Source organism: Puma concolor, chromosome D2 (assembly GCF_028749965.1).
Source record: "Puma concolor isolate L17-30 chromosome D2, mPumCon1.1.hap2, whole genome shotgun sequence".
In the NCBI taxonomy this organism is placed as follows: domain Eukaryota; kingdom Metazoa; phylum Chordata; class Mammalia; order Carnivora; family Felidae; genus Puma; species Puma concolor.
This window is the reverse complement of record NC_141677.1, coordinates 15,189,785-15,203,042: the sequence shown is the minus strand read 5'-3', so window position 1 is coordinate 15,203,042 and position 13,258 is coordinate 15,189,785. Positions and strand designations below refer to the sequence as shown.

At 40.8% G+C, this 13,258-nt stretch overlaps 1 protein-coding gene across 3 annotated transcripts in view; it reads left to right on the top strand.

Moving 5' to 3' along the window:
* MAP3K21 (mitogen-activated protein kinase kinase kinase 21) overlaps nt 1-13,258 on the top strand; it is a 65,270-nt gene that overhangs the window by 20,187 nt on the left and 31,825 nt on the right. For all 3 annotated transcript variants that reach the window (XR_015241574.1, XM_086679666.1, XM_086679665.1), the window contains exons 3-4: nt 4,632-4,780; nt 5,629-5,804. Coding sequence is in view for 2 of the 3 variants with exons in the window: in XM_086679666.1 (XP_086535792.1) it covers nt 4,632-4,780; nt 5,629-5,804 (325 nt within the window). In the remaining variant the exon portion in view is untranslated. The remainder of the gene's footprint in view (nt 1-4,631; nt 4,781-5,628; nt 5,805-13,258) is intronic.

Below are 13,258 nucleotides of genomic sequence, written 5' to 3'. Positions count from 1 at the left end.
TTCTCAGACTTTTTGACTCCAGCCATCCTCGTAGTTTGCAAAGTGACTAAAACTCCAGTTTTTTTACACAAGAAAAAACTCAGGCCGAGAGAAGGGTCACTTGCTAAGAGTTTGTATCTGTTTGGTAGCAAGACGGCGAGTAGAACTCAGATCCGACTTCCAAATTGGGGATCAACAAAAGTTGTTTTCCCCCGTCATCACTGGATGCTGCAGAAATTCCTCTCTCCGATTCACACATCCCGTTAGTGGCAGAGCGTCTGTTGGTAGAAGTTCCAAGAAAATTTCTTTAAAGCTTATCCTCCACATTTTCAGTATGACCTAACTGTTCTACTTATGGCCTTTCAGAAATTTATCAACTGCATTGGGGTTCCAGAGTGTCTTAGGACCGTTTTTGGAAAACACAAGTGTTTGAGTCTCATCCCTTACTTAATAAATTAGACTCTCTGCTGGTGGAGTCTGAGCAGACGTTTCCCTACAAAACATTAAATGTGCTTTCCTTGATTGACCCACGGTAGTTTTTTGGCCATACAATAATACCAAAATACTTCAGGGAAACAGGTGATTCTTGTGGGAGATTGTACTTCAAGACTCTAGAAACTGATACATACATCAAGGACCAATTTTATATTCAAAGTAACATTACTTAAGACTATAACCCTTCCATTTTGTGTGCTTCTTTTACAAACTGTGTGATTACAAGCTGTATAAATGCTGGACTATCTGTATAAATGCTTTATGGCAACTTTTCACCTATTGTAAACAGAGAAGAATCAAGAGATAAGCAAAAAGAAAAGGAAAAAAATCTAAAGCTAGCCAAAATAGGGCTCCTTGAGTCCATATACTTCTTGGACACATCTTCTCTCAAAATCTGCTTATTTCTAACTCTGTTTTACATGTTCGATGATCTGATTTTCAATAAAAAGCAGCTAGCTAGAAGAGGGAAAGAAAAACATGAAGTGCTACGGAAAGGACTAGAAACTGCTGACCTCTAGAGGTACCTAGTTGTGGAACCAAACATCCCCACACACCTGCAGAATGCATTAATACATCAAGCATACTCTGAGTCCTTGGATGTCAGGATGCGGAGGGGTGGGAAGGCCCCCTCTCTGAATTTTGCATTCCTTTGCCTTAGAATCTCCTTTTATAATATTCCCGTAAAAATAATTTCATTCAGGGGTGCCTGGGAGGCTCTGTCGCTTAGGCGTCCAACTTCGGCTCAGGTCATGATCTCATGGTCCGGTCCATGAGTTTGAGCCCCACGTCCGGCTCTGTGCTGACGGCCCGGAGCCTGGAGCCTGCTTCAGACTCTGTGTCTCCCTCTCTGCACCTCCCCCACTCGTACTTTGTCTCTCTCTCTGTCTCTCAAAAATAAATAAATACTAAAAAAATTTTTTTTAAATGATTTCATTCAAGAGACATGACTTAAGTCTGTGCAGTAGACTAGCATTCTAGCATATTGACGAGTACGTTAACTAGTGAGTGGATTGATCATCTCTCACTGTCCTTCCCCCTTACTGGCTATTACACCAGAAAGTAACTTAGACAGACGTTGTCATTGAATTTTCACAGTATCTCCTGCGATCACTGCACTTCCACAGAATAGGTAACCAGGACACTGAGATGTTAAGAAATCTCCTCAAGGTTGTAAAGCTGGTAAGTAGTATTATACTCACATCCCAGGCCTGGGAGCCAGACCATCACTCTGGCTCATCAGGCTATTGAACTCTCAGGAGACAGCCTTATTTATACTGTATCCTACCCATTTGCAGCGGACAGAAGCATATGCATTACATTCTAAAGATAGTCCCATTGAAATAGTTCCATTTCTTGACATCAATTCTTAACATAAGCCCTCTGCTCTCCAGAAAAAGGACCTGTCTTGAATTACTCCTTTGCGGAAACTCCCAAGAAGCAAAGTTGTATTGTTGTTCTTGTTTGTTTTAGTTTTCTTATGTGCTAATGAGAATAGCAAGACGTGGCTTTGAATTTAGACAGTTTCCAGTTATTTTAAGGTTTTTGTTTTTGTCTCCTGCTCTGACTTGATTTTTTTTGATTGGTCTATAAATTAAATTTACTTCTTCTTGGAATTAAAGTATCTCTGCTAATGCATCATAATGTAGATAATTTTTAAGGCACCAAACAGGTCATTACCTTTGGAAAATACTGGTTTCCACTTAATTGCTAATAGTTGTGGCATTATACAATTTACAAGCACTGTATTATATATTCCCCTTTTTTCAATATAAAACAGTATATGTATACTGTATATATATATGTAAAGCAGTATATATATATATATATATATATATATATATATACACACACAATATATAAAACAGTTTTGGGATGGCAGAACAGATATCGCTATTATTTTATAGATCAGCTAATTCACAATCAGCTGTTAAGGGCTTTGTGAGTGGAGACACAGCTAGTAAGCAGTGATACTCCCGAAACTCAGACTCCAGTCTGCTGAGTCAGGATCCAGTTGTCTTTCACTGGTGCCCTGTTCCTCGGCCCCAGGGAGCCCTGGACTCAGGGGCCTCGGGACTCAAACATCTTTACTTAGAGCTGGTAGAACGTCAGCTGGAGGATGCCCAAGGCCCCATTGATTGGGCACATTCCGCCATGGCTACATTCTTATTCTGAACGTTTTCGGTATAGTGTCTAGAGTCCAATAGACACTAACAGAGAAGTCTGTAAATGAGAGGTTATTGTATCCGGGATGATCTGAGCCTGGAGTCCAGAGAGTTTCCAGCTTTTTGCAGACCACGCCTTCATGAAGGGTTTGTTCTATTATATTTGTGATGCTCTGAGTCCCCCGCATCTCTTTAGATCAGAAAATAATCTAATGAGACTCAGAAAGCAAGTCCAAAGCCAAAGTTAAATGCTTTTTTGGTGCTGTTCTGAGCTGTGTGGTCTTTTCTTTAGGCAGGTTTTTCTACCTTCTGTCTGCTGTCTTTAAAACTATGTCTACACATTATATATAAGCAACAAACATAAGAAATGAGAGTCAAGTTACCACTCTAAATTTCAAATGGTTTTGTTTAAAACGTAAAGGTAATGATTTTTTCAAAGATTAGAAAAGTAAATAGGACCGTACTTGTTATGTTAGTAGAATTTAAAAAAAAACAAAAAAACAAAAAACACATGACCATCCCTTACCTGCCTGTGTGTTTCGATTTAAAATCAAATGGGATGTCTGGAGTGGCTGATATTTCATGTATTAACAAAAGCTAATTTGTACTTCATGTTTTGCAGATTATAAAGGGAAACTAAGGTACTAATGGATACAGAGTTACAAAAAAGAGATGTTTTGTCCCACTAGTGGGCACCGGGAGGCCCATGCTGATTTTTTTTGTTTTTTTGTCCATTACTTTTAAGCAATATGGTAGAAATATTAGGAACACAACTCTTAAGATATAAAGGGAGAGGCAGAAAGATGAACAATTTCAAAACAACCATTTAAAAATAGTCAACATGGGGGCGCCTGGGTGGCGCAGTCGGTTAAGCGTCCGACTTCAGCCAGGTCACGATCTCGCGGTCCGTGAGTTCGAGCCCCGCGTCGGGCTCTGGGCTGATGGCTCAGAGGCTGGAGCCTGTTTCCGATTCTGTGTCTCCCTCTCTCTCTGCCCCTCCCCCGTTCATGCTCTGTCTCTCTCTGTCCCAAAAATAAATAAAAAACGTTTGGAAAAAAAAAAATTAAAAATAAAATAAAATAAAATAAAAATAGTCAACATGGTTCTATCTAAGTCCTATGGTGCATAACGTGAGATTTCTGTGGGGCTAATGTCTTCAGTGACCTGACAATCCTCAAGAGGTTTAATCCGGTGTGGAAAAATGAGATAGAAGGAGAAACGTCAAAACACCACATCAAAGTGTGGCCTGGTTCTGGATCCGTTTAGTTCAGTTATGTACTGCTTCTATGCTTCCTATTCATTATATAGTTTTAATTCCTATAATTAATGCATAACTGATTTCTGGGAAGGTGTGTGCCTGTGTGTGTTTAAACAGGGGGTTCACTGGAAGACCCCACCTCGCACCTTGGAATACGTGCCACTAAAGGGTTTGTTGGAAGAGAAGGGTCTTTTTTTTTTTTTTTTAAGAGAGAGAGTGCATGAGGGAAGGTGGGGGCAGAGAGAGAGGGAGAGAGAGACTCTCAAGCAGGATCCATAGCCAGCGTGGAGCTCCACATGGGGCTCGAACCCACAAACCATGAGATCATGACCTGAACCAAAATCAAGAGTCTGACGCTAGGGGTACCTGGGTGGCTCAGTCCGTTAAGCGTCCGAGTCTTGATTTTCACTCAGGTCATAAACTCACAGTTCATGGGTTCGAGCCCCACATTGAGCTGTGTGCTGACAGTGCAGAGCCTGCTTGGGATTCTCTTTCTCTCTCTCTCTCTCTCAAAATAAATAACAACTTAAATAAAATGGGAGATCAGTTGTTAAAAAATAAATAAATAAAATTAAGGGAGTCCAACGCTCTACTGACTGAGCCACCCAGGCGTCCCAGAAGGGAAGATTTTTAGTCGGGGCTGAATGAGGGCTCAGATGCATTTATCCCACCCCTTGTGTTTGGAAGAAAAAGACACCCTTTGACCCATTTAACTCCATGGCAATTTTGCTTTCCAGCTATGGAGTCCTGCTGTGGGAGCTGCTCACGGGAGAAGTCCCCTACCGTGGCATCGATGGGCTTGCCGTGGCTTACGGAGTAGCCGTCAATAAGCTCACTTTGCCCATTCCTTCCACCTGCCCTGAGCCGTTTGCCAAGCTCATGAAAGGTATCTGTGCCCCCCCGTTTCTGTGGGTCTGTGGAGGCAAGGGGAACCGCTCAGGAGAACATCTGTGCATTTTGTATCCAAAAGGGTACTTTTGGATACTTTGGGTACAGCAGTGATTCTAATTTTCAGATGCTTTTAAGCAACTGTACCATTTTATGAATCCGAAACCTTGTCTTCAATCTGAGACATCAGGTAAAGCATTGATGGATTAAGTCACTTTTTAAAAAACAATCCAGTTTTATCAGTGACTCATTTATGTACAAAATCCAACCGAATGGTAATAAAGTTTTCACCAAGTACAGCACTCAAGTTCAAAGACAGAATTTAGTTGGCTCCATTCTGCTCTTTTAAATTCCACCTAATGATCAAAAATGTTTTACGATCTTAACCGGCGTGGTTTTGCCATGACCTTATCTATTTGATGTTCAGCTTTTAAAAATTAACTGACTCCTTTTGTAGGCAGCTAGTTACCTTCCTTCATTACGAGGCCATTTCTTAGAACCTCTCGTGTGATTATAACATTTTAGAGATTTCGGGTTTCTTGGGCCAAGTTCTAGAACTCTGTACCTGTAAATCACCGGCCGGGCAGCTTAGGCCCCTGAGACACACAGTTCATGGTGAAGCACGGAGCGCACACATCCAGTATTCACGTCGTATCAGAGAAACCACAAGAGCCTTACCTAACAGCGAATATTGTACACGTGCCACTGACCTGGATGCTGTGTAAAATAAAATTTTCAAAGTCGTCATCAGTTAATTTTTCGGATCTTCAGTAGACACCATCAGCGTGGGCTGAAAATCTGGGCTGTGCTAAGAAACGGAATTAATGTGGTTCTTATTTATTTCAGAGTGCTGGCAACAGGACCCTCACGTCCGTCCATCATTTCCCTTAATCCTTGAACAACTGACTGCTATTGAAAAGGCAGTTATGACCGACCTGCCTCAGGCATCTTTTCATTCCATGCAAGATGACTGGAAGCTAGAAATTCAGCAAATGTTTGATGAACTGAGAACAAAGGAAAAGGTGAGAGAGATGCAGTCACTGCAGAAGACACCCACATTTGCGAGGATTATGGAAAACATTGCGTCAAGAACACGGTTAGCACCATTGTAAAAGATTTTCAGACGTGAATAGTTACTGATTCTTACCTTCCGGCTAAAACGAAGCAAAACAGAAGTGTCCTCAAAATGTATCGTTGGAAAAGAAACAATCATTTGTTAGGGAAATTTTCAAAAGTAAAAAAGAAAAAAAAAATTAAAAGAAGAGAGAAGAGCATACTGAGTCCTTGGTATAAATTAACCAGCTTTAGTAACTGTCAGTATTTTGTCATTTTGTACATCTCTTAGTCCTGTTATCATCTTTCTTTTAAAAAAAATGGAACACTTTAAATTAAATCCTCAATTCATGTCCTTTTACCCTTAAATCTTAAAACAGGCATCTCTAACTGGTAAGAATTTTAGAAATAACTTTCTTGCCATTATTATCTCAAAAAGTAATAGTAATTCCTTGATGTCATGTAGTACTCTATAAATGTCACAGTTTGTCACAAAGGTGTCTTTTTAAAGTTATTGACTATATCTTTTAAAGCCTTTCTTAGGCTAGACACCCCCCCATACACACACACACACACACACACACACACACACACACCCTTTTATCTCCAAAGCAGTACTTTGTTGCAGAAACTGGGAAAGTATAATTTTTGAACCTTTTAGTATGATGAGTTAAGTTCCGGTTGGTTTGTTTATTATAAGAAGCACTAAATAAACATCTATGTGAAACATACCTGAGGCTGCATTTATGCCACCACATACACAGTGAACTAGGAGAAGTAAAGGTATACCCTATTGGAAGGCAGACTGGTTGGGAAGTGAATGCAATTAGCATGGTCTCCTTTGGTGACACAGTGACTTCACGGTCCCTAAGAACCCCAACTTTACAGCACGATTCTGTGCTATAGGTTCAGCACTAATTTTTTGAAGACCCTTTTGTAGTACTTGAGCATTTTGATGAATCAAGCCTTATTCTGCCTGTCCAAAGTGTATAATTATCCGAGAGGTTAAGTTCTGTTTGTATGTGCAAGAAATGTCTGGGCTAAAGTACAACATCGCAAGTTTTTGATAACCTTTACAAAGCCATGCAGTTGTCCAGGAAGGAATTTTTATACTTCATACATTTGTGATTCTAAAATAGTAGAATTCTTTTTTAAGAGGGCAGTAATGCTTTGCTAAATAAAGAGCCCACTTGCTGATTCAAATTTACAACATTAAAACATGGCTGAGAATCATTCCCTCATGCCAGAGTAACTTGGACTTAGGCAGAGAGGCTCTGTATTACATGTGTAGACTTTTATATTGACTGTAATACTAAAGGCCTATGGTCAACCCAAGTGCAAAGAGGGAATAACAAGCTGTGGTTTGAATATATGTGCATAAACATTTCTTTTTTTTTTTTTTTTAACGTTTATTTATTTTTGAGACAGAGACAGAGCATGAATGGGGGAGGGTCAGAGAGAGAGGGAAACACAGAATCTGAAACAGGCTCCAGGCTCTGAGCTGTCAGTGCAGAGCCCGACGCGGGGCTCGAACTCACAGACCGCGAGATTGTGACCTGAGCTGAAGTCGGACGCTTGACCGACTGAGCCACCCAGGCGCCCCATGCATAAACATTTCTTGACCTGGTTTTTATAATACTGTGCGTGACACCAAGACATCGTGTGCCCAGATTCTGTCTTTGAGAAGCTTAGGTCTACTGTTGTCTTACTGAATTGGGAATCACTCCCAGGCATGTCACAGGGTCTCCCCAACGTGCAAATTGTTTTCTAAAAAATACATACAACTTAAAACCGTGTCCATGGGGAAACTGTTGTGAGTTTCAAGGTTATGTTCTCTTTTGTGTTTTCCCAGCAAACATGTACTGACTATGTACTGTGTGCTGGGAGCATTATTAGAGTCCTGGGATACAAAGATAATTACGACAGTCTCTTTTCTTGAGGTCCTTAGAACGGCAGGCTAGGGGTCTGGGATCTTATGGACAAGTTTTTAAAAGGGGCTAGACGTGGATCTTGGCACCATTTTCCAGCCAAACACCGAAGTCAGAACCCACCCCTCACCCCCACCCGATCTTCTTTCATTCTGCTTTCTTCTTTCTGTGACGGACAGATTACTGTTCTCATTGGTACCCGGCCTCCAAGGGCTTTGAAGATGTTTCTGGTGGTCTCCTGTGTGACAGAGACCATCAGTGGGAATCCCTCCCCTAATCCCTGTTGTCCTCGCTTTACCACCTGCGTCACTGCAACAGCATCCCCCCTGGTTGCCCTGCGTCCAGTCTTGCTCCCCCAGTTGGTCCCCTCACCTCCAGTGGCCCTTCTACAATGCAAATCTGAGCATCCTTCTTCAGCGGCCAATTTCTTTCCCTTATTAATTTCCTTTGTCCTTCCATATGTAGCCTCACTGTGTCCCATCCGTCCTGAATTCCATTCAGTTCCTCTGATGCCACCACACTCTTGACCTTCGGTCTCCAGATACACGCTCTTGTGGGTCCAGAATACTGTCCCCTCCTTAGCTTCTCGCCCCACCTCACAGTTGCTGGCTCCTTGGCTGTGAGTCCTTTGTAGCTCCCTCCCCTCACCCAGATGCACCAGATAAGCTGTGTGTCACAGCATCCCACACTCAGCTGGCGCTGAGTCTGACTTCTTGGTTTGCCATTTCTGCTAGATAATATATTAGTCAGCTACACTATCTTATTCTTGGTCATTTTCATCCATGGCATTGAACAGAGTACTCAGCACATGGTAGATAGTAAATAAGTACGTTACATTAACCTACGCAAAGTTTCTTAATATCCTGAATGTATTCTAACCTGAAATGTATTCTAGTAGGTGAGTGATACTAGCGATTATCATTACCACCATTATTACTCAAGGGAAACAGGGAATTTAGATGTATATATTGGAAATCTGTTCTGAATCGTATGCCATCGAAGAGGTTTACAACTCAGCTGTTTAACTTCTACTTACATATTCTTGAGGGACACCCACATGTGTGCCCGGAGAAGTTTTGGTTGTTCACTGAAGCATGGTTTGTGATAGTGAAAACCTGGGATTGGCCTCAGTATCCATGAACAGGGAACAGATGCCCAAACTACTGTGTATTGATCCAGTATAGTCAGTATTGATTCGGACTGGAAATCTTCAAACCAGTCAAAATGAATGAATTCTAGCTACATATTGCAACGAGGATAAATCTCAAATGTAAAATTGAGTGGAAAAAGTGAGTTGCAGAAGGATAGTTACGCTAGATACCATTTATGGAAATTGGTAAAACACTTAAACCAGTGCCATTCAGATGTACCAAAAGTCTGAAGGTCTGGATGAGGGAGGGTTACGGGGCAACCAAGGAACCGCAGACAAGAAGAGGGAGAGGAGAGAATTTAGAGCGTGCTGCACATGAGACTTTAGCGGATCTGAAACGGATGAGGTAAAACCTTAGCATCTGTCAAATATTGACAGTGAGTGTATGGGTATTTGCTGTTCTCTCTGATTGTAGTATATTTTAAATATTTCCTAATTTTAAGTGATTAAAGGTTAGAGAGAAATATGTAAACTGCTGAAGTCACTTATCTTTTCCTGAAGTCATTTTTTTTTTCAAGTAGTAGACTTAAGTAATTCAGCCCCTTCTTAGATTTTTCAGTATTTTGTAAGTTGGAAAATACAAAACCGGCAGATGCAACCTTAGACAGTGGGTTTGACTGTTGGCATCAGGTTTTAAAGAGCCTCCCAAGGAAGATGGCCTGGAAGGCAGAAGGAGGACCTGGAAATCAAGTCTGGACAAAGAACAGAAGGGGTGCAGAAGGGAATGGTAATTGCAGGGGCTACCCTGGAATACTGGAAGAACTCAGAGGGTTCATGTTGCAGAGTTTGGAAGTAGGGCCTCTTGGGTCAAAGCTCCAGGGATTAAAATGTGGTCTGGTGGGGCGCCTGGGTGGCTCAGTTGGTTGAGTGACCAACTTCGGCTCAGGTCATGATCTTGCAGTTTGTGAGTTCAAGCCCTGCATTAGGCTCTGTGCTGACAGCTCAGACCCTGGAGTCTGCTTTGGATTCTGTATCTCCCCTTCTCTCTGCCCCTCCCCTGCTCATGCTCTGTGTGTGTGTTTCTCTCTCTCTCAATAATAAATAAATGTTAAAAAGAATTTTTTTTTTAATAATAAAATGTGGTCTGGAGAAACAGGAACCCTCTTGCGCTGTTGGTGGGAATGCAAACTGGTGCAGCCGCTCTGGAAAACAGTGTGGAGGTTCCTCAAAAAATTAAAAATAGATCTACCCTATGACCCAGCAATAGCACTACTAGGAATTTACCCAAGGGATACAGGAATGCTAATGTATAGGGGCACTTACTTGTACCCCAATGTTTATAGCAGTACCTTCAACAATAGACAAATTATGGAAAGAGCCTAAATGTCCATCAACTGATGAATGGATAAAGAAGATGTGGTTTCTATATACAATGGAATACTACTTGGCAATGAGAAAATTGAAAATTTGAAAGAATGGAATCTAGCCATTTGCAGCAATGTGGATGGAACTGGAGGGTATTATGCTAAGTGAAATAAGTCAGGCAGAGAAAGACAGATATTATATGTTTTCACTCATATGTGGATCTTGAGAAACTTAACAGAAGACCATGGGGGAGGGGAAGGGGAAAAATTACAGAGAGGGAGAGAGGCAAACCATAAGAGACTCTTAGATACTGAGAACAAACTGAGGGTTGATGGGGGGTGGGGGAGAGGAGAAAGTGGGTGATGGGCACTGAAGAGGGCACCTGTTGGGATAAGCACTGGGTTTTACAAGGAAACCAATTTGACAATAAATTATATTTAATATAAAAAAATGTGGTCTGGGAATCAACAACTTTCTGACGCTTAGAGCAGACGGTGGCTCAGTAGACTGCATTCAGCTTCCTTCCCTCGAGGGAGCCACACAGACGAAAGGGGATATCGAAATGGGATTCTAAAAACAATGATAGACTCCTTCCCCCTCCCTTTTTTTAATATAAGTTTTTAGCAGAGTGCCAAAATCCGTAGCAGTCTAGCGAAGCGGTTACGACTGGAGCCAGACAGCTGGCTGGACCCGGGGCTCTTCCCTCCCTGCTCGCCACCTCCCCATTAAAGGTCACAGTCACGCTGCCGGCTCCCTGGGGTGGTGTGTGCACAGGGCTCAGAGCAGTGCCCATTACTTGGCAAGTGCCAAAGAAAGCGGTGGCTTTGATTGGAACCAGAGCAGCTTCTAACAGCCGCTGCCAATCCCTGGCCCAGTCGTTCGGGAAACTGGGCTCCTCTGAGCAGGAAAATGCTTGAAAATGACCGGCCAGATTAGCTTTTAAATCTTGTGTTTCATCGAAGGATTACTTTCCGCGATATTATTAATAGTTTCTTGGAAACTTTAATACATTTCGTTCACTTAACATGGTAGAGAAAAATACTGATTTGTTTTGTTTTGTTTTGTTTTCACACTTCCCCAAATTGTTTTCAGGAATTCTTAGATGTTTAATAGCAAAAATTAAAAAAAAAAAAAAAAAAAAAGATTTTGGGGAATGGGAGTGAACTTAGAGGAAAAATAAAAGAATTCACAGGATTTAAAATTTAGAGGTGATGTTATTAATAACGATGATTTTTATCTAATTTACTTATTTTAAATTATTGATAATTATTCATGACACTGCCAGATAGAAGGATATCCAGTGAATTAATTCTTACTTTACATTGTATAAAAGTCAGAAAGCATCCTTCAAGAATGCGTGTCTTCCCTTTTTCCATGTGGGGGTTTACAGTAGTTTCTTTATTATTCTTTGGAATCATTTTTGAGCTGTCCACTCATGGCGTCCTTGCTTTCTCCTTTTATGTGATATCTGTGCAGTGCTCCTTGAAATACCACATGTATGGTATCTTATGAGCCTTTGACTCAAAATTGAAGAGAATCTATAATGCTTTTGGGGGGTTTTTTGTTCTTGGATTTTGCTCAAAGGTTTCTTCTCCTTGCGTCTTTCTCGACAGAGTCGAGTGCAGGGTGTACGTGCACTATCTCCCTTTCTCGTTCACTGATTGCTTAAGGTAGGAGGCGTCAGACTTGGAATTAATGGTCAGTAACTTGGCTGTGCTCTGCGTTACTCAGTAAACTGTAGCCTCCACGGATATCGGTTCCTCCCTAAATTCCTGGCTTCTTATCTTTGTGTGTCTGTCTTTGTGCACTGGGTCCATGCACCTGTTTTTGAACCACTATTGGAAGACATACCGCCATTAATGATTAACATCTGCCAGGAATCTGGATTTGCCATTACTAGACTGGCCCGTGCCAAGCAGTTAAACAAATATTACTGCTTAGAAATCTCAGCAACCAAAAGAATTTTTGTGTATGCTTCATAATTTCAAAGTATTCGAAGGGGTTCTAATACTCCAGCCTTTTTTTTTTTTTCTTTTACTTTTGACTGTTTTAAAATGCATTCAGAAAGAAGAGTACTTTGGCTGTTTTCTCTTTGATCTTATTTTTTTTCTCTTAAGTCTCGGGCAAGTGTTTGTTTGTTTTTAATTTATAAAGTCATGGCCAGGGGATCCACATTTTCGCCCGGGACCCGGAATTAAAAATGGTTTCTTCTTCAATTATTGTAGTAGTAACACACAAAAAGCCTAATTGAATTTGCTGGCCTTATCTGTACCTTATGCCATTTCATTCCATAATAGCTAATTGGATTGATATCAACACCACTGAAAAGTAATATCTTAACAAAAGGGCAGACAGTAATGAGTTAGACATTGAAAGTTGACTGGAAAGTATCTTCTGTCCCCAAATACACGACGGTAAGATCTCCAGTTTGGACAAACTGGTTGGAAAAAGCCATCAGTTATATAACAGATTTCAGAATTTTTTCTAATATGTAGCATTTTCTTTGTTTTCCTTTACTTTCATGTAGTATATAGTAATTTACGTCTGGCATAATGTAACGAAGAAATACTGATCTGCTTATAAATAAGAATCAGCTGGTACATATTAGCAGAAGTGACTTGAATATCAACCGGTGTTAAGTAAATCTTTTGCAGTTTTGTGAGCTTTGTTTAGAAAAAGCAAATTTTAAGAATGTTTCAAAGGTGAATTTCAGCCCGCTTTGTAAATTAACAATAAATTCAGAATTCGTTTGATCTGAATAAATAATTTTTTTTTGTTTTTTTTAGAACTCCTCAGTCTCTTCTTGATATTATTATATTTATTTACAGAATGAGGGTCTTCTGTTTTTCCTCTGTGATAATTGTACTGACAGCCTCCATGTATTCATTGAGCCCTTCTATAAAAAGTCCAAGGGATTAGCAGACTTGAGTTGACATTTTAATCCCATGCCTCAGCTCTGGCTTCTTCCTTGAGCCTCTATTTTAGAGTGTTTTTTGTTTTTGTTTTTGTTTTTCTCTGTATCAGTATTCTTGACATGGGC